Below are 22625 nucleotides of genomic sequence, written 5' to 3' on the forward strand. Positions count from 1 at the left end.
GGAATGTGTAAATGAAGTATAAAATGTGTAAAGTGTACAAGTGTAAATTCATGAAGGGCATTAAGGGTAAAACCATGAGAGCATAGATAAGGTGAATAGCCAAGCTCTTTCCACCAGAGTAGGCGAGTGCAAACTAGAGGACAATAAGTTTAAGAGGGGAAAAGATGAGGAGCAAACTTTTCTCATGGAGGATGTTGTATTTATGGAATGAGCTGTCAGAGAAAGTGGGAGAAGCAGATACAATTACAGCATTCAAAATACATTTGGAGAGGATAGGGAAGATTTGGAGGGATGGGGCCAAATGGCCTGTTTCTGTGTTGTATGCCTGTGTAGAATCATCTATGATGCTAATGAATAGTCCAACAGGTTACAGGGACCGAGTGGCTGACTTCTGCTGCAATTTCTTATGGAATTCTTTTATTTACCCGTTTTTGGCTACATCCCACAATGAGGTATGTCTCAATGTTATGATCCTTCAAATAAACGTTCCGCTCGCCTCCAAAACCTGCCTCCACTTCATAATCCCCGTTCAGATAGTTCAACGTGGCTTTTGTGATGTGGATTCGCCTAAAAGCAGGAAGAGACACTTATCAGAGAGTGAAAGGATTAAGAATGGCCGAGCAAATTGCAAAAAAGAATCACCAACACAGCATTTTCCCTGGAGATTTCAGTCTCCAATGTGATCTAATCCAAGGGTTTAGAGACTTAGTGAATAGTGGGCATGAGGGTATAATTTACAGACTGGAATCTATTTGATGATTTAAGAGGTTTATAAATGTAAAATTGGATGCACAGGAGGGAGTTATAGACTGGAATCTAATTGAGGGGTTCAAGTGTTTAATACCATGGAATGTATCATCGTTTGAGAACACCATTTGTAAGTTCCCCATCAAGCCATGCACAATCTTGATTTGGAGCTGTTTTGCTGTTCCTGTACTGTCATTGGGTCAAAATCCTGGAACTATCTTCATAACTGCATCCAGGGGCTCAGGCGGTTCAAGAAAGCAGCCCACCATCACTTTCTCAAGGGCAATTAGGGATGGACGATAAATATTGGTCTAACAGTGACACTCACATCTGACGAATGAATCACAGGAGGAGATTATTTGGCCTATCTTGCTTGCACCAGCTCACTGGGAGAGCTAGCCGAACATACACACTTCCTCTGCACCTTTCTCCATAGTCCAGAAACTTGATTTCCTTTTATGTATTTCTCAAATTACCTTCTGAAAGTTACTATTGAAGCTGTTCGCACCAGCCTTTCAAGCAGTGCTTTCTAGATTTCCAACTTTCTGTGTTCAAATATTATTTTTCTTACGGTGCCATTGTTTCTTATGCTAATTTTCTTAAATATGTATTCTCTGGTTGCTGATTCTTTTGCCATCTCACTAGTACATAGAATAATGGGCAGTTGGGAATGAGTTGCAGGTTAGTATTTTAATGTCCAAAACTGCAAAAATAAAACTTATCTATCAAGTCAAGCTTCACTCTAAGATCTATCGCATCCAGTATTACCATCACTGGCTCAGTCTTGCAATTTTTCCTTGATCATGGAATATGGCTGTCACTGATTCGGCCACCATTTTTGTTCATTGATAAATTGTGTTTGAGATGGTTGGGTTGAGCTAACCTCTTGCCGCTGCAGTCCATTGGGTGTAGGTATACCCATATTGTTTATGTGGGAAAAGTTTCAGCACTGAAGGAACAGTGACGTTTTTCCAAGTCAGGATGGCGAGTGACTTGAATGGGATCTTGCGGGTGATGGTGATCTCATGCATCTGCTGCCCTTGTTTTTATAGATGATGTGAAGGTGCCGGTGTTGGACCGGGGTAGACGAAGTCAGAAGTTACATGACAAACAGAAGTCACACCACTCTAGGCTATAGTCCAACAGCTCCTCTACATTGGGGAGACTGGGCGCCTCCTAGCAGAGCTCTTTAGGGAACATCTCCGAGACACCCGCACCAATCAACCAAACCGCCCCGTGGCCCAACATTTCAACTCCCCCTCCCACTCTGCCGAGGACATGGAGGTCCTGGGCCTCCTTCACCGCTGCTCCCTCACCACCAGACGCCTGGAGGAAGAATGCCTCATCTTCCGCCTTGGAACACTTCAACCCCAGGGCATCAATGTGGACTTCAACAGCTTCCTCATTTCCCCTTCCCCCACCTCATCCTAGTTTCAAACTTCCAGCTCAATTACTGTCTCCTTGACTTGTCCGACCTGCCTATCTTCTTTTCCACCTATCCACTCCACCCTCTCCTCCTTGACCTATCACCTTCATCCCCTCCCCCACTCACCCATTGCACTCTATGCTACTCTCTCCCCACCCCCACCCTCCTCTAGCTTATCTCTCCACGCTTCAGGCTCACTGCCTTTATTCCTGATGAAGGGCTTTTGCCCGAAACGTCGATTTCGCTGCTCGTTGGATGCTGCCTGAACTGCTGTGCTCTTCCAGCACCACTAATCCAGTATTTGGTTTTCAGCATCTGCAGTCATCGTTTTTACCTTATAGTCCAACAGGTTTATTTGAAATCACAAGCTTTCAGAGCACTGCCCCTTCATCAGGAGAAAGTGTTCACCATTCAGTGTTTTGTAAAATTTCACCTTACGAAGGGGCAGTGCTCTGAAAGCTTGTGATTTCAAATAACCCTGTTGGACTATAACCTAGTGTGGTGTGACTTCTGTTATTATAGGTGGTAGTGATGGTTGGTTGAGGAGGTGCTGTTGAAGGAAGCTGGGTGAGTTTCTGCACTGTGTCTTGTGGGAGTGAATGTTGAAGGTGGTGTCAAAGAAGTGGGCTGTTTTGTCCTGCGTGGTGTCAAGCTTCTTGACTGCTGCTGGAGTTGCACCCATTCAGGCAAGTGGAACGTAGTCCATCGTATTCCCGATTTGTGCTTTGTCAATCAGCTTTGAGGAATCAGGAGGTGAGTTATCCTGGAACACATTGCTAACAACACATGGACTGCAGTGATTCGATGGCCCACCACAACCACCTCATCACAGTGATGAGAAATGGGGGTTTAAGTGGTGGTTCTGACACTGTTGTCTACACTCCAAGAAAAAAATTATAAACATCCTTGTACGCAAGTTACAACTGTGATAGCAAACTATTCTAACATGGGGACATCACCATCAGGGCGAATTTTGTCCACACACATATATACCTCTCAATTTTAAACTCCTTCAACAGCCCTTTGCCAATGCTTTGAAAACAATGTGCAGGGGCAAGGACTGAGCCAGAAGAGGCCCCAAATTTTTCAAAACTTCATTCAGTCAAAACTCTGGAATTTCTTGTATATCCCTCTACCATTTGCATCTTCCAGTATTAGCAAGAAGTCCTTGTAGTCTCCATAGCCCCACTGCCTGTGCTATTCTCCTACATTATCCCTCAGACACTTTCTCCCACTCAATAATCCCGTGGGTCCCAGGCTGAATCTTGGTTCCATATTGGTGTTCTCGCTCCACCACTGATTTCATGGGGATTCAGGGGAAATTCACCAATAGCAATTTCACCCTTTGCCTGCTCATTGCTGAGTTCAAACAAGCCCTATTTTTCTTGGAACATGGGTCTGATACTGTATTGCATGACTTTTTTTTAACTATAGATGTAAATGCTTATAAAAATGGATTAGGTATGTGGTATTGTCAAGCTCTCAAGCTATCTAAATCCTTCGCCTTCTAAACTTCAATGAAAAAAACTTCATGTGAAAATAAATGTAATGTCTTTATGAATTGTAAAAGATCATTCTTTCAGTTTCAACACCTTTTTGATGATATAACCCTGGGAGCTAAGATTTTAGAATTATTACTGGTTGATAGCACTCATAATCTGTCATTATTTCAGTGATGGGTGGTATACATTGACAGCTTGATCAACAGTTCCAAGTGGTTATTAAAGGATCAGCTTTCTTGATATAGGGCTTTAAGTAAAAATGTTTGTTTTTTTTATATAAAGGAATAATTCCTTGAAGGAATTTACATGTATCGAAAAGCCTTATATCAATCAGAGTTTTTTTAATGTGATCCAGTCTGTAATAGATACTTAGATCTTTATTTTATTTCTTGTTTTGACAACCACCTGATGAAGGAGCTGCGCTCCGAAAGCTAGTGCTTCCAAATAAACCTGTTGGACTATAACTGGCGTTGTGTGATTTTAAATTTTATTTCTTCTTAGCTTGGTTCCTGACATCTGTTAAAGTACGTACTGGCTGAGGGGAGTCATGAATCCGCTAAGAGGGGAGTAAGTGTCAACACGATACGCTCAGTGCAAAGGGACACGTTAACCAGTGTGTGAACATGCGCAGAACAGCCAACATGCTTAATATAGTTGAAGTGGTGCTGCTGTGAGTGTCACTCTATAATGATGACCAAAGAGCAGCTTTGTTGACTTAATATTGATGATCATGTGAGGAGGGCAGATAGGAGGTGCCAGTTTGTGGTTTATGAGGCTGAGGATAAGTGCCAGGCGTGTTACGAGCAGCTCAGTTTTGGGCAGCAACTTAATCTTACCCAGCCTTGCCTCCTGCTTCCATGTGGTTAGCCAAGGTGACATCATTTGACCACACGTCAAATTGCCACTTGCGGAGTCCGAGGACTCCACAGTGTACTCGTCCGCTGTGAATCCCGACTCGCATGTTTACATTCACACCTGTCACCTCTCGGACCAACCTACACGGGGCAAGAAAAGAAATGATAGCAAATGATGCAGCATGTTCATGTTGCATGCACTAACATTTCAATGATCAGCATTTTCGTTTAAGAACACCATTCAAATGTTTTCTTTTGTGAAAATTATACAAGATTTAACATTTTTCTCTGAAAGTTTAGAGGAGAAACACAGTGAGGGCCAACCTAAAGAGAGAACAAATCCTTGCATTTGTATAGCACCTCTCAGTACCTCAGAATATCCAAAGGTCTTTCACGGCCAATTAAGTACTTTTGATTTTGGAAATCGTTGTGGTAATTTAGGAAACACAGCAGCTAATTTGTGCAAAACAAGCTCCTTCAAATAGCAGTAAGATGCCATCTGGATGGGTATATGAATAGGAAGGGTTTAGACGGATATGAGTCAAGTGCTGACAAATGGGACTAGATTAGGTTAGGATATCTGGTTGACATGGACAAGTTGGACTGAAGGGTCTGTTTTTGTGCTGTACATCTCTCTGACTGATGCTGGAAACCCAAGTCTGGATTAGAGTGGTGCTAGAAAAGCACAGCAGGTCAGGCAGCATCCAAGGAGCAGGAAAATCGACGTTTCGGGCAAAAGCCCTTTATCTATTCCTGATGAAGGGCTTTTGCCCGAAATGTCGATTTTCCTGCTCCTTGGATGCTGCCTGACCTGCTGTGCTTTTCCAGCACCACTCTAATCTGATTTCTATGACTCTATCAACCCATGTTGTGATATTGCCTGACTGAGAGAAAAGTGTTGCCTGGGGTTCGGGGAGAACCACTTCACTTCTATGGGATAATTTATATCCATCTGTGAGGGTACATAGCCCAGAATTTTAGGAAACTGAGAGGTGATCGTATTGAAACATATAGAATTCTCAGAAGACTTGACAGGATATGTTCAAACAGGTTGTTTCCCATTGTGGAAGAAATTAGGACCAGAGGACATAGTGTCAGGATAGAGGGTCACACATTTAAAACTGAGATGAGGAAGAATATTTTTTGCTTAGAAAATGATGAATCAGCAAAATTATTTCCTGCAGAGAGCAGTCGAGGCTGAGCTGTTAATTATATTCAAGGCTATGACAGACACATTTTTAAGGAAATCAATGATGATGGAGAAAAGGCAAGAAAGTGGGATTGAGGATTGTCCGATCAGCCATGATCTCAGTGAATGATGGGCTCAATGGCATACATTTCTTTATTCATTCACAGGATGAAGGTGTCGCTGGCTATTGCCCATCCCTAATTGCCCACAGGGCAGTTAAAGGTCAATCACATTACTGGGTCACATGTAGGCCAGGCCAGACCAGGCCTGGTAAGGATGGTAGTTTCCTCCCTTAAAGGAGCATCAGATGGGTTTTTCTGACAATTCATGGTCATCATTAATTTCAGATTCTTTTCTAACGCACTCAAAGCCCACCATCTGCCGTGACAGGATTCAAACCGGGATCCCCATAAAATGACCTAAGTCTTTGGATTAATAGCAAAAATACCACTATTCCATGGCCTCCCACCAACTGCTCCTATGACTTCTGGTCTTATGGTTCATGCTCTGATCCAAAAGATGGCGCTTCCCTCAGCACTTCATTGGGATTGCCAATGTTAACTTTGTGCTCAAATCTTTTGAATGGCCTTGCACCTCCAATCTGCTGACTCAGGGACCAAGGTTTGCTGGAAGGGATTAAGGATCTCACCTCAAGGGAGAGAAAGATTCATGTATCTGATATTTTGCATGTCCTGTAAGGTCAGGACTCTTTCTAACATATGCAAAACACCCTCAGTTCTGACAGCTTTAATGCAGATATGTGAACCCACGTATCTACACCAAACTGGTCGGATGTCGGCACTTAGATTACTGAGCAAAACACAAACAGGCATAACCCAGGAAGAAATTAGAGCCAGGGTTCCCTCAGATGCCTGTCTTTAATTAATCTTGCCTATACACCCGCTAATGCCTAACAACCTTGCGCTGCGCAGATACTGAGAATGCCAGTGAGGGAAGGAAGGCACAGGGACCACAGTAAACAGGAAACCAACAGGATATCTCCTTAGCCACCAAAGATAAAAACTAGAAAATAAACTGTGCAATGAGAAATGAATTTCGTATCAAATCAGGTTTACATTCTTTAACAGGATATGGATGGTAAAGAGCCGAGAAAGTGTGGAGCTGGAAAAGGCACAGCAGGTCAAGCAGCATCAGAGGAGCAGGAAAGTCCTGATGAAAGACTCCAAACTGAAATGTTGGTTCCCCTGCCCCTCTGGTGCTGCTTGAGCTGCTGAGCTGTTTCCAGCACCATACTGTATCGATGCTGATTTCCAGCATCTGGAGTCCTCACTATCTCCATGTGGATGGCAAAGGCTAGCACTTGTTCCCCGTTACCTTGCTAGTTGTGAACCTAGAATCATATATAGGCCAGCCCTATCGGGAGGTAACAGTATAGTGGAAATGTCACTGGACTCGTAATCCAGAAATCCCAGAACATTAGTCTAGGGACATGGATTTGATTCCGACTGTGTGGTGAAAGTTGAGTTCAAGGAAACTAAGGAATTATAAAGCAAGCTTAATGACTATCAATTGTTGTTAAAAACCCATATGGCTCACTAAAGGAATTCTGCTGACTTATAAGTGACTCCAGACTCACATCAATCTGGCTGACTCTTAACTGCCCTCTTGGCAATGTGGAATAGGTAATAAATGCTGGCCCAGCCAGTGATGTCCAGGTATGAGTAAAAATGACAGCAGATTTCCTGGGTATTAGTGAACAAGTTGGACTTATACAATAATAATTTCATGGTGACCATCACTGTGACAAGCTTTCAATTCAGGTGTTACTAATGAATTTAAAATCTACCAGTGATTTCAGTGGGGGGAATATGAATCCAAGCCCCAGAGCATTACCATAGATTATCTATCCAATACCACTCTCCCACGGTCTTTCTCTGCAGAGGGAGAATTAGAGAGAGACAAAAATGGAAAGAATAAGTTAGAAAGAAAACTCAATTCCAATTTGATCTATAAAAACTGCCTCCAAAATTCCAAACGCTGAGAGAACAAGATTTATAATAGCTAAATGAAAAAAATAAAGAACCGCAGATGCAGGAAATCAGAAACAAAATCAGAAATAGCTGGAAAAAGTCAGCAGGTCTGCAGAGAAAGCAGAGTTAACCTTTCGGGTCCAGTGACCCTTCTTCAGAACCTCTCCAAGTTTGACGAAGGGTCACTGGTCCCGAAACGTTAATTCTGTTTCCTCTGTACAGATACTGTTAGCCCTGTTGACGTTTTCCAGCAATTGCTGATTTTGTTTGTAATAGCTAATGTTGGCACCAGACAGGTTACTTAGCAGTAACTAACACTTGGCACATTCTTAGAATCGGAATTAGTTCTGGAACTGCTACCAGAAGCTGTTACTAAACAGTACTGGTCCCAGCAACAACCTTGCACAGAGAGTCAGCTGCATGCTAGAAGTCATAAATCTTAATCATTATTAACATGAGTTATTTCACTAGTTTCATAAAAGTTTGACCACATAATGGACCCATACCTCCAACAGAGGTAATCATTGACCCGGGTCACCTTAACATGGGGTATTTAGGCACATAATTTAATTTCTCTCAGCTAATCACATGATCTTATAGCAATTAAAGGGACCATTGATAGCATAGTCAAATGCACTTAAGGGCAATTTTTTTTTTCCCTTTCCAATTTTCCCCTGCTTCTTCCCAAGGCACACCAACTCACATTTACTTATGGGTGTAGGTTTAAGGTAAAAAGGGGTAAGTTTAAAGGAGATGTGAGAGGCAAGGTTTTCTTTATACAGAGAGCAGTAAGTGCCTGAAATGTGCTGCCAGAGGAAGTGGTGGAGGCAGACACAATCGCAACGCTTAAAAGGTATCTTGACAGATGTTTGAATAGGCAGGGAATAAAGGGATATGTACTTCAAATGGTTTTTTGTTTAGAAAGGTGTTATGTGTCGGCACAGTTTTTGGTGCACTGGAAGGTCTGTTTCTGTCCGGTACTTTGTATAAACAGTGACAGACATAAAAACTTTCTGGTCTGACAAATTTGCCACACACAATTGAGATATTCCGTGTATCATAATACATACAGCCTCCAATCTGGATCTTGGGTCCCCTCACTATTTCCAAAGGCTCACTGATTTTGTCTAGAATGATGGATTCCAGTTAAAACTTTGATTTGCATTTACAATGTGCCATTCACAACCACAGGACATCACAAGATGCTTTGCAGTGAATGAAATACCGAAAGGTAGTAACTGTTGTAATGTGGGAAATGTGGCACCAGTTTGAGCAAAAGCAATTTTGTTACTGAAGTGAAACAAGGTAGATTAACTCTGTTTGCATACCGAATGTCTTTTGGAATTTGTCTGTTTGTTAACTGCAAAACATTGTTCTCCTATTTTCTGGAACTCCTTGGACTCTCTATGATTAAATTTCACAGAACACTTGCAAACTCAGTCACAAGATAAGCTTATGGTAAGATAAAATAATTTGAAGAGAGAACTGTACAACGGCGATTGTTCCTGAATAGAATTGTGTGTCAATCATGGTTCAGACAGAGATCTCTGATTTATGTTTGTTTTTATTCTTGAGGACAGCTAGGTTAATAATGTTGCCACTGCCAGTTTGGCACAGGGCACAGAATAGGATTTTCCATTGTTCAAGAAACAGTCAGTGTTTTCAAGAATGTTTAAAAGTAAGGGGCCTTCCATTTAAGGGTGAGATGACAGAGAACATAATGGCATGGTGGTAATGTCATGGGACTAGTAGTCCGGAAGTGGGGGCTAATGTTCCAGAGACATGGATTCAAATCCCACTTTAGCAGATAGAGAAATCTGAATTCAACACAAGTTTGGGAGTAGGAAAAGCATACAGTCTAACCATTGTCACTTGTTTATAGAAACCCATCTGGTTTTCTAATGGAAAGGAAATCTGTATGGCCATCCCTGATTGGCATATATGTGACTCCAGAACTACAACTGATCTGAACTGCCCTTTGGACAATTAGGGATTGGCAGTACATGCTGGCCTATATAGTGATATCCACATCCCATGAATAATGAAAAAAAGTTGCGAGGCTTTGGAACTCTCTTCCCCAGAGGCAGCGAAGGCAAGTAATTAAATATGTTTAAGCTTAAATTAGACAGATTCTGTGTTGACAAGGGAATCAAAACACATCAGGAGTAGATATGAAAGTATCAGATCAGCCATGATTTTACACATGCCAGGATAGGTTTGAGGGCTGAGTAGCCAACTCCTGCTGTTAATTCATATTTTTATAGAGTTGGTGGAGGAGGCGAGGGTTGAGAAAGAAGGAAATGACTGAAGGCAGTGAAGGGCAGAAGATTGTTCTTCCTTATAGCTGGTGATGAAAAGAAAGTAAAAGCAAACTTGATCCATGCAGTGAGTATCATTTTCTTCCTCTGGTACATTTGTAATGAATGCCGGCATGCAATTTCAAGATCACAGTCAGTGTTGATTATTCCCTAAAATAATTTCCATTTACTTGCAAGACACATTGGACAGCAATTAACAACAGAACATGGTGATACTTATTTTTTGTTCATGCTGTAGCCTTTAGCCGCTATGTTGCATCACAATATATTTGTCAACTGGCAGCAGAGTAGACCTAAGGTTCATTGGAACATTTCCTGGTCTCAGTCAGTGGAAGAAAAAGGTGAAATTAGACAAGTGGGTTGGGTTGGAGGTGACTAAAAAGTAAGGTTTGCGGCTTGCTTGACAACTGCATAACTTGGCTTATCATGATTAAATGCATTCAGATTTGTATATCAGGTAGCAATTCTGGCTGGAAAAGACTGTGATTGACAGGGTTTGGTTTCGGTGTCCTTGTGCAATGGAAGCACATGCTGGAATTTGACACTGAGTGCCAGTGAAAATTCCACTCATTAATTTTATTGTGTGGAATTTCTGTTATATTTCAAATCTTGAATTCCAATGTGAAAAGGGCGCATGTTTGGAAAATGGTCCTTCTCACACTTTCAAGGTGAGAGGTCATGCTTTCAAGGTGAGAGGTAAAAGGTTTAAGGGGGATACACGCGGGAGGTACTTTACATAGAGGGTGGTAGATGCCTGGAATGCGTTGCCAGCAGAGGTAATAGAGGCAGGCACTGTAGATTCATTTAAGATGCGTCTGGACAGATGCATGAGTATGTGGGGAGCAGAGGGATACAGATGCTTAGGAATTAGGCAACAGGTTTAGACAGTGGATTTGGATCGGCTCAGGCTTCAAGGGCTGAAGGGCCTGTTCCTGTGCTGTAAATTTTCTTTGTTCTTTGTTCTCCTACCTCCTGTGGAGAGAGTGAGGACTGCAGATGCTGAAGATCAGAGTCGAGGGAGTGGTGCTGGAAATGCACAGCAGGTCAGGCAGCATCCTGCTCCTCAGATGCGGCCTGACCTGCTATGCTTTTCCAGCACCACATCTATCTCCTGTGGAGGCCCTAGAGAGTTAGAATGAAATCTATTTCAAAGCACTGTCTTTTTGTCGAGGAAGCACATTTTTTAATTGCCATCTGTTGCATTTTCCTTCTGTGTACTAGAGAGATTTTTCTATCTGTGGTTTTAAATTCCTCCATCTGCACCTCCAACAACATTTGTAAGGAACTCACAGAATTCCTTATCATCAAGATTAAGACTTTCACATTTAGCTGCCTCTGCAATGTCGCTCCTTCCCACTTGCTGAAACAATAAAACTAATTTTAACGCTAACACCCTGCCCTACCTGAACCCTCAGCTTTCTTTAGTTTCTCTGCCATCTTCCCTCCATTACCTTCTCAAGCTTATCTTATGTATGAGACCCAACCTCTGGCTTTCTCAATCCCGTTCCCATTAAACTGCTGACCACCCGACATTCACTTTTGGTCTCCACCTTCGCCAATATTGTTCATGCTTCTCTTTCTTCAGGTATTGACCTACTCTCCTTTTCAGATGTGCTATCAATGTCCCTTATCAAAAAAACCCCTTGACCTCAACATCCTTGGAAATATCTCCAATTTGACTCCAGGTGACGTTTTCTTTGACATTGTGGTGGGTCTGGCCAGGAATTCGACGATGGCTGGGGGGGGGGTGGGAGGTGGTCAGAGGCTCAAGCCCAGAGCCATGAAATGAACTCAGGTAGACTTTGTCTTAAATTCATTGTTTTCTTTTTCCTTATTATATTATTGTGGAAGGATTTATTCTTAACTTTTTATCGCTTTGCTTTTGAATTTCTACTGTTGAAGGTCTGCAGTACTGGACCTTTTATTTCCCTATTTTCTAATTTCTTTTCCCTAAGAATTTGTACTCAAGAACCCACACCTAAGATGGCAGCTTAAGTGGTGACTCTTCTCTGTATTCAGGCAAGTACATGTGACAATAAAGCTAATTCAATTCAATTTCCCCTTTTCTCCTCTCAATTCTCTAAATATCGCTCTTCAAATTTGTGCCCATCTTTCCCAGAACTATTAGAATTCCACAATGTATATAATTCAGAGCAGAGTTTGTTTTTTATATATTCACTCATGGCATGTGTGCATTGCTGGTTCAGCCAGCATTTATTGCCCATCCCTAGCTGCTTTTGAGCAGGTGATGGTGACCTGTCCTCTTGAACCACTCAAGTCCACATGTTGTAGGTTGCCATACAATGCCCTTTGGGAGAGAATTTCAGGATTTTGACCCAGCGACAATAAAGAAACGGCAATATATTTCCAAGTCAGGATGGTGAGTGGCTTGGAGGGGAACCTCCAGGTGGTGTTGTTCCCATGTATCTGCTGCCCTTGTACTTCCAGATGAAAGTGGCTGCGTGTTTGGAAGTTGGTGTCTAAGAATCTTTGGTGAATTCCTGCTGTGCATGTTGTAGATAGCACACTGAGTGTTGTAGGAAGTGAATGCTTGTGAATGTGGTGCTGATCAAGCAGGCTGCTTTGACCTGGATGTATCCAGCTTCTTGAGTGTTGTTGGGGCTGCACCCATCCAGGCGAGTGGGATGTATTCCATCACTCTCCTGACCTGTGCCTTGTAGATGACGGAGTCAGGAGGTGAGTTCCTAGTTGCAGGATTCCTCGTCTTTGTTCTGCTCTTGTAGTTATTGTATTGGCAAGTCCACTTGAGCTTCTAGTCAATGGTAATCCCCAGAATGTTGATAGTGGGGATTCAGTTACAGTAACACCATTGAATCTCAAGGGGTAATGGTTAGATTTGCTTCTTATTGGAGATGGTCATGGCTTGGCTTTTGTGTGGACCAAATGTTACTTTTGTCACTTGTCACCCCAAGCTTGGATATTGTCCAAGTCTTGTTGCATTTGCATATCGGCTGCATCAATATCTGAGGAACTGTGAGTGGTGCTGAACATTGTGCAAACAACAGCAAACATCCCCATTCTGACCCTAATTAGGAAAAGGCATTGATGAAGCAGCTGAAGATTGTTGGGCCTTGGACATTAACCTGAGGAACTCCTGCAGAGATGTCTGGAGTTAAGGTAACTGACTTCCAACCACCACACCTGTCTTTCTATGTGCCAGGTATGACTCCAATCAGTGGAGAGCTTTTCCCCCCGATTCCCAATGATTCCAGTTTTGCTGGGGCTGCTTGATGCCATACTTGGTCAAATGCAGCCTTGATGTCAAGAAATGTCACTCACAATTCACTTCTGCAATTCAGCTTTTGTCCATGTTTGAATCGAAGCTTTAAAAGGACATTGTTAAGTTGGTGGAGTGGACAGCTAGGTGGCAGATAATTTTCAATCCAGAGAAGCGTAACGTGACAAGTGTTGGTAGGAAGAACATGGAGAAATAGTAAAACAATGAAATGTGCTATTCCAGTGAGGTACATGAACAGAAACCTAGGTGCATATGTATGTAATGAATTAAAGGTGGAAGGCCAAATGAGAGAGCTGTTGTTAAAGCATATCTTATCCTAAGAAAAACAGAAGTTTTAAATCTGACCAAAATGTAAAGGTAAAGTTGTCATAATTTTACCAGACTACAGAGCTGCACCCTCATTAGAGAGAGGCAACTTGTGGTGTTTTAACCTGAGGGTCACTACACATCAGGTGAGGGTAAAGGTTGAGACAGAGAATCCTTCATGATCACCTCAGTTAGTGAAGGAATTGATCCCATACTGTTGGTATCACTCTGCATTGCAAATCAGCCATTCAGCTAACCTTCCTAAATTGGTCGTCCTCCGATTTAGAACTTTAACTTTTAGATTCAGTCTATCCTTTTCCATCACTACTTTAAAACTAAAAGAATTATGATTGCTGGACCCAAAGTGCTCCCCCACTCAGTAACTTGCCCTGCCTTATTTCCCAAGAGTAGGGCAGGTTTTGCACCTTTTCTAGTATGTACATCCACATATTGAATCAGAAAATTTTCTTGTACACATTTAACAAATTCTTCTCCACTCAAGCCCTTAACATTCCAGTCTATGTTTGGAAAATTGAAATCCCCTACCATAACTACCCTGCTATTTTTAGATAACTAAGATCTCCTTATAAATTTGTTTTGCAATTTCCCACTGACGACTGGAGGAATCTATAGTACAATACAAATTAGGTGATCATCCTTTTCTTAATTCTCAGTTCCACCCAAATAACTTCCCTGGACATATTCCCAGGAATATTCTTCCTCAGTACAGCCATAATGTTATCCCTAATCAAAAACGCCACTCCCTCTCCTCTCATCCCCCTTTCGATCCTTCTTATAGCATCTATAATCTGGAACATTGAGTTGCCAATCCTGTCCATCCCTGAGCCATGTCTCTGTAATTGTTATGATATCCCAGCCCCATGTTCTGAGCCATGCCCTAAGTTCATCTGCCTTCCCTGTTAGGCCTTTTGCATTCAAGTAAATGCAGTTTAATTTATCAGTCCTACCTGGTTCTCTGCTTTGTTCCTGCCTATCCTGACTGTTTGACTTGCTCCTTTTCCCAACTGTACCAGTCTCAGATTGATCTTTATACTTACTATCTCCCTGAATCCCATCTCACCTCCCCTCCGCATCCCCCAACCTTATTAGTTTAAATCCTCCTGAGCAGCTCGAGCAAATCTCCCTGCCAATGTATTAGTCCCCTTCCAATTTAGGTGCAATCCGTCCTTCTTGTACAGGTCACTTCTACCACAGAAGAGATTCTAATGATCCAAAAATGTAAACCTTTCTCCCCTGCACCAGCTCCTCAGCTAGAAGGAGCCAGGTTAATGCTTCCACACATGGCAAGAAACTATCATCAATTGTTGTGAAAACCTACACGTGACTCCAGACCGATATGGATGCCCTCTGACATGGCCTAGCAAGCCACTCAGTTCAATGGTGGTTAGGGATGGGAAACAAAGTGGCGTTTAAGGGACTTTCAGGTCAGCACACAAAATGCAAGGAATGGAGGATGTCGACTGAGGGCAGGTAGAAGGGATTGTCTAAACTGGCACAACATCATGGGCCGAAGGGCCTGTTTCTGTGCTGTACTGTTCTATACACCAAATGCTGGCCTTGCCAGTAAAGCCCACTTCCCACGAAAAAATATTTTTAAAATGATGAACTTTCCACAAGGCTGCTACTAGAATGCCCCACAACAGAATCGTTAGAGAAATTCAGATGTCAGAGGAAATGGAGTAGACTGTAGAGAGAGTTAGATAATGGGCAGAAAGCAATAAGTCAGGATAAACTGATGTTCACTGAGATTGGAGAATGGATGGCAGTGCAGGGTAGAAGATGCATCTATAGATAATTTGAGTTTGGATGTAGAAAGCACAATCTCTGAGTATGCCAAAATGAAGGGGAAAGCAGATAAAGGGTCGTGGAAGGCTGGTGAAACTGGAAAACAGATGGCCGACACATTTATTCCAGCGAACTGTGAAAATTAATATATTTTAGGGAAAAGAAACAGGAAATGGGAGCGTACAAACAATGGAATGACATTGAGGGATGGGAATAAAAAGATAGATCTTTGTCAAGTTAGTTATGGCTCAGTATCAGAACAGAGATTGTGAGTGTCCGTTCCAAAAACTTGAGCAAAACATCCTGGAATGATAACTGAGAGAGCACTGTACTATAGAAATGCTTTCTTTCAAATGAGATGTTATGCTTTCCTTACGAGTGAACATGTTGGATTCAATGACATTATCTGGAAAGGAACAAAATTGTTCTCTCAAGTGTCTGGGTCAATATCTATCCTACGTCACCAAAGCAACAGATATATTTGTTATTGCACGGCAGTTTGTAGGAAAATTCTGCAAATTGCTGCCGTGATTTCTATATTATAAGAGTGAGAGCACTTCAAAAGGTCTTCATTGGTTCTAAAGTTCTTTGGCGGACTTTGGACAGCCCTGTACAAATGCAAGCCTTCCTTTTTTAAAAGTTGTTCCATAAAAAGCGACAGAAATCGGAATTACTTTGAAGAGTTCATGCTTGGAATCGGCAGTCAACTTGCTCATTCCAGATGTTACAGATTAAATCCATACAAAAGTCACCCCCACATCTGAAAGCATTCTGCACTGCTCTGTTAAATGCTAGAATGAAATTTTAATGTCGTCATGAATTAAGATAACATCGGCCCTGCTGGGTCATATCCACTCAGTTTTAATTCCTTTTTATTTGTTTGAAATATTGATAGGTAACAGTGCAGGACAAGTTCTATCATGATCAAATTGCTGCTAATAGACTATCGTTCTTTTTTGGATAGCTGCAGACATCAAACACTCATTCAAGGGAACAATGGACAAGGAATGTAATGTGTCATTTAAATCAAGAGATTGTGGGTTCAATTCCCACTCCAGGCTAGCATTGGCAGTGACAGCACTGAAGAAATGCAGCACCGATGGAGGGGCTTGTCTTTCTGATGTGATATTAAACTGAACTGGAGACTTCACTGCCCACCCCCTCAACACCACATCTTTCCTCAAATCTCCATATCCTTTTATAGCTACTCTTCTCAATCCCCCACAGTCACATCTTGTCCCCTAGATCTCCAAACCCATCTATCTCGAACAACCCCCTTTCCATGCCACATCTGTTCTTTAATTTCCACACTCTCAGTCTCCATCCCCTCTCCCCAACTATATCTCTTCCTCTAACCCTTCACATCCCTCGATCTCCAACTCCACCTGCCACATTTCTTCCCACAAATCTCCACAACCCTCAACCTCCAAACCATTCCGTGCCATATCTATTTCCCCGGATCTCCACACCCCTTCTCTCCAGCCACATCTTGTCCCCTAATCTCCAAACTGTTTGACCTCCACAACCCTCCTCCTCAGCCACATATTGTACCCAGAATCTTCACACCCCTCGATCTCTACCACCCTCACCAGCCACATCTCTTCCACTAAATCTCCAGTGCCTCTCAATTTCTACATAATACCACCACTCCCAAAATTTATCACCCTCTGCTGCCCACAGGCCTCTCAGACTGAACAACAGGAAACTCTCCCAAATGTCTTTGGAACACATCCCAGTCTGATCCCTGAGCACAATGGATGCTCAGTCATTCAAGAGAGAGACTGACAGATTCTCACATACTAAGGGAATCAAGGGGATATGGGGTTATGTCGGGAAAGTGGATTTAGGTAGCTAATCATCCATGATTGCATCGAAAAGTCGAGCAGACTGGAGGGTCCAAATGGCTTACTCCCACTATATTTTCAACCAAAAAAGCAGATTGCCTGGTCTTTATCCTAAAGTTGATGCTGGAAACTATCTCTGCAAAATTAGTCTGGACAACAGAAACAGAAACCAGGAGCAAGGTTAGGCTATTCAGCCCTTTGAGCTTGTTCCATCATTCAATTTGGCCACCGCTGATCATTCCAACTTGGTACCCTGTTCCTGCATACTCCCCTTATTCCCTTTAGCCTTAAGAACTTTCCTTCAATGTTTTGGCCTTTAACCACTTTCTGTGGTAGAGAATGCCATAGGCTTGCCATTCTCTGGCTGAAAAAAAATCTCCTCACCTCAGTGCTAAATGGCTTAACTTGTATCCTTAAACTGCAACCGATGATTCTGGACTCCCTGGTCACTGGGAACATCTTTCCTATATTTACCCTGTCAAATCATGTTGGAAATTTATGGGTTTCTAAAAACTCCCCCCCTCATTATTCTAAACACTAGTGAATATAGTATTAACTGATCCAGTCTCTCTTCATATGTCAGTTATGGCATCTCAGGAATCAGCCTGGCTAAGTTTCCTACATCATAACTGTAACCACAACTCAAAGATATTTCATCGGTTGCAATGCACTTTGGGATATTCTGAAGTCAGGAAAGATGTCACATGAATACAAGCTTTTCTTTTATAATTAAACTTCAATAATAAGTACTTTTTTTCTACCAGTGTCACAAATTTAGGTCTTTTTCCTTATAGGATTATTCAGCAATGGAGGAGGCTATTCAGTCTGCTGTGTCTATGCAGCCCTTTCAAAGGAATACTTAACTAGTCTCAAATCCCCAGGTCATTCCTTATGCGCTGTTTGTTTCCTTGTCAAATATTTATCTAATTCATTTGAAAGTTACTATTGAAGATTTACTCCTCATTTACTTTAAACCCTTATAATGTTGAACACCACTGCTAACGTTCGCCTAAAACTTATCTGCCTTAAGTAACTACATTTCTGGATTCTCTTGTCTTTGTACATACTGAGTTCCCGCACGCTAATGTTTATCATAGCCAGGCATCATCACTCAGTACTGGAACTTATCTTTAGCTTCATCTTGGCTTATTACGAAAGCCAGGCCTCATTATTGCTAGTGACCAAATCCAGGCCTAAGTGAGCCTCATTGGTTCTGGTAATTGTTTAAACAGAAAAGACCTTGGGCAGCCAATATAAACTGGCTCCTCACATGGTTCTGCTGACTGATCTTCTTGGCCTCATTCTAATTAATTATGCAATCTGACTAATTACATGCAGCCTGAGCAGTCTTTGAGCAAACCTTAATCCAGACAGAGTTTAGGATATTTTTCTGATCATTCTATTCAGAGATGTTATTACACACCTCTGCAGCCATTGTGATTTGAACCTGGGCTTCCTGGCCTGAGTTAGGGACACGACCTCTGCACCATGAGTCCTTGTTCGAATTTATTAACCCCCAATTCTCACGAATTTAGAAGGAAGGATTTGGATATATTACAAATGAGGAATGGAGAAGTTAAAGATTGACTTTGAGAATGAAGGGATTGAGTCCTGAAGAAGGGTCTTGACCCAAAATGTCGACTTCTCCACCTCCTGGTGCTGCCTGGCTTGCTGTGTTCTTCCAGCCACCTGTTTGTCTCATTTTTGTCTTGGTCTGATATGCCATTTTGAAAACCTATACATATCAAATATCTTGCATGTATGAAGATTTGGCAACTATGCCAAGTTGTCACAAATCAGCTCCTTAACTGCAGTCCATTTGACCTCTTTCCTCTTTTGAAGGCATGAAATTATGACAGTCTGTAGCTAACTATTGACAGCTCATCCGAATGACTACTCTTGGCAGTATAGGGTCTATAATTGAGTCGATAGGGATGACTGTGAAGGCTCCAATCCTGTCCTTACTTGACCAGCCTTTCTCCAATGGAAGCTATTTACAAATGAGAGGGACCATATTGTTGAAGAGGAGAGTATGAAACAGACTGGTAAGCTAGAGGAGATACTTGTTAGGAAGGAAGACGTGTTGGGCATTTTGAAAAACTTGAGGATAGACAAGCCCCCCCGGGCCTGATGGGATATATCCTAGGATTATGTGGGAAGCAAGAGAGGAAATTGCAGAGCCATTGGCAATGATCTTTTCGTCTTCACTGTCAACGGGGGTGGTACCAGAGGACTGGAGAGTGGCGAATGTTGTGCCCCTGTTCCAAAAAGGGAATAGGGATAACCCTGGGAATTACAGGTCAGTTAGTCTTACTTCGGTGGTAGGCAAAGTAATGGAAAGGGTACTGAGGGATAGGATTTATGAGTATCTGGAAAGACACTGCTTAATTAGGGACAGCTAGCACGGATTTATGAGGGGGAGGTCTTGCCTTACAAGTCTAATTGAATTCTTTGAGGAGGTGACCAAGCATGTGGATGAGGGTAGAGCAGTGGATGTAGTGTACATGGATTTTAGTAAGGCATTTGATAAGGTTCCCCATGGTAGGCTTATGTGGAACGTCTGGAGACATGCGATAGTGGGAAATTTGGCCAGTTGGATAGAGAACTGGCTAACCGGTCGCAGTCAGAGAGTGGTGGTAGATGGTAAATATTCAGCCTGGAGCCCAGTTACAAGTGGAGTTCCGCAGGGATCAGTTCTGGGTCCTCTGCTGTTTGTAATTTTTATTAATGACTTGGAAGAGGGAGTCGAAGGGTGGGTCAGTAAATTTGCGGATGATACGAAGATTGGTGGAGTTGTGGATACTGAGGAGGGCTGTTGTCGGCTGCAAAGGGACTTAGATATGATGCAGAGCTGGGCTGAGGAGTGGCAGATGGAGTTCAACCCTGTCAAGTGTGAGGTTGTCCATTTTGGAAGGATAAATAAGAATGCGGAATACAGGGTTAACGGTAGGGTTCTTAGTAAGGTGGAGGAGTAGAGGGATCTTGGGGTCTAAGTTCATAGCTCTTTGAAAGTTGCCACTCAGGTGGATAGAGCTTGTAAGAAGGCCTATGGTGTATTAGCATTCATTAGCAGAGGGATTGAATTCAAGAGTCGTGAAGTGATGTTGCAGCTGTATAGGACCTTGGTAAGGCCACATTTGGAGTACTGTGTGCAGTTCTGGTCGCCTCACTTTAGGAAAGATGTGGAAGCTTTGGAAAGGGTGCAGAGGAGATTTACCAGGATGTTGCCTGGAATGGAGAATAGGTCGTAAGAGGATAGGTTGAGAGTGCTAGGCCTTTTCTCATTGGAACGGCGAAGGATGAGGGATGACTTGATAGAGGTTTATAAGATGATCAGAGGAATAGATAGAGTAGACAGTCAGAGACATTTTCCCCGGGTACAACAAAGTGTTACAAGGGGACATAAATTTAAGGTGAAGGGTGGAAGGTATAGGGGGGATGTCAGGGGTAGGTTCTTTACCCAGAGAGTGGTGGGGGCATGGAATGTGCTGCCTGTGGGATGGCAGAGTCAGAATCATTGGTGGCCTTTAAGCGGTAATCGGATAGGTACATGGATAGGTGCTTAAGATAGGACAAATGTTCGGCACAACATCGTGGGCTGAAGGGCCTGTTCTGTGCTGTATTGTTCTATGTTCTATCAGGAACACCAGCTGATAATTCACTCTGCATCCATCCATCCTCTTTCTTCACCACCCCTACCCCCCCCACCACTGTATTCTGTCTCCATCTCTCCAGTCCCCCCATCCCTTCTCATCTCCTCCCTTCTTGACTATGACTATATCTCCAGCCTCCTGTTCCCATTCCGCCACTCCCGATCCACAACTCCCTCTCTCAACTGCTTCTCAGCTACCACAAAGTAGCAAACCTGCAGCACACCCTAGTGGCAGGCTGGCTCAAGTCAGTAAATTCCACTTTAACCCTAACCCTAAACCTATCACAGGCCTTAAACTGGGACTTGCCTGTCCTCCCAATTTCATTACCACAGCTGATGATACCTTGATTTGTTAAACCATCAGGGAAAATTTATGCAGTCAATGCTAGTTACCTCTGGTGCTATTTATTATGCTTCTGGTGAGTATTTGGTAGCAAATTAATTTGAAGGGGTTCTTGAAGACCAAGAGACTAAGACGTCTACTAGGATGACAAGAGCGTCAGGGGCAGAGGTTAGTATAGTGGCCATCACTAAGGGGGAGGTGCTGGGGAAACTGAAAGTTCAAATCACCTGGACCAGATGGACTACACCCAAGAGTTCTGAAGGAGATAGCTGAGAAAATTATAGAGGCATGGGTGGTGATCTTTCAGGAATCACTGGAGTCAGCAGTGCCCAGAAGACTGGAAAATGACTAATGTAACACCCCTGTTTCAGATTGAGGGAGGCAGAAGATGGAAAATTACAGGCCAGTTAGTCTGACCTCGGTCATTGGCAAGGTGTTAGAGTAGATTGTTAAAGGTGAGATTGCAGAGTACTTGGAAGTGCATGATAAAATAGGGCTAAGTTAGCACAGCTTATTAAGGTGAGGTTATGCCTGGCCAATCTGTTAGATTTCTTTGAGGAGGTAACAAGCACATTAGACAACGGAGAACCAGTGAACGTGATCAATTTGGATTTCCAGAAGGCCTTTGACAAGGTGCCATGAGGAAGCTACTAAATAAGACAAGAGCCCATGACGTTAAGAGCAAGGTACTGGCACTGATAGAGGATTAGCTGACTGGCAGAAGAGAGTGAGGATGAAGGGGTCTTTTTCAGCATGGCAGCTGGTGACAAGCGGAGTTCTGCAGGGGTCTGTGTCGGGACCAGTAGACAATAGACATTGGTGCAGGAGTAGGCCATTCGGCCCTTCGAGCCCACACCACCATTCATTATGAGCATGGCTGATCATCCACAATCACTAACCTGTTCCTGCCTTATCCCCATAACCCTTGATTCCACTATCTTTAAGAGCTCTATCCATCGCTTTCTTGAAAGTATCCAGAGACTTGGCCTCCAATGCCTTCTGGGGCAGAGCATTGCATAGATCCACCACTCTCTGGGTGAAGAAGTTTCTTCTCAATTCTGTTCTAAATGGCCTCCCTCTTATTTTTAAACTGTGTCCTCTGGTTCTGGACTCACCCATCAGCGGAAACATGCTTCCTGTCTCCAGAGTGTCCAATCCTTTAATAATCTTATACATCTCAATCAGATCCCCTCTCATACGTCAAAACTCAAGTGTATACAAGCCCAGTCACTCCAATCTTTCAACATATGATAGTCCTGCCATTCTGGGAATTGACCTTGTGAACCCACACTGCACTCCCTCAATAGCCAGAATGTCCTTCCTCAAATTTGAAGACCAAAACTGCATACAATACTTCAGGTGCAGTATCACCAGGGCCCTGTACAGCT

At 42.8% G+C, this 22625-nt stretch overlaps 1 protein-coding gene across 4 annotated transcripts in view; it reads right to left on the minus strand.

The window, feature by feature from the left end:
- Positions 1-22625, minus strand: part of adcy5 (adenylate cyclase 5) — a 429739-nt gene that overhangs the window by 116846 nt on the left and 290268 nt on the right. For all 4 annotated transcript variants that reach the window (XM_072579926.1, XM_072579927.1, XM_072579925.1 and 1 more), the window contains exons 6-7: positions 4512-4670; positions 426-567 (exon numbers count right to left, since the gene is read on the minus strand). In XM_072579926.1, the coding sequence (XP_072436027.1) occupies positions 426-567; positions 4512-4670 (301 nt within the window). The remainder of the gene's footprint in view (positions 1-425; positions 568-4511; positions 4671-22625) is intronic.

The sequence above is a fragment of the Chiloscyllium punctatum genome, chromosome 10 (assembly GCF_047496795.1).
Source record: "Chiloscyllium punctatum isolate Juve2018m chromosome 10, sChiPun1.3, whole genome shotgun sequence".
Lineage (NCBI taxonomy): Eukaryota > Metazoa > Chordata > Chondrichthyes > Orectolobiformes > Hemiscylliidae > Chiloscyllium > Chiloscyllium punctatum.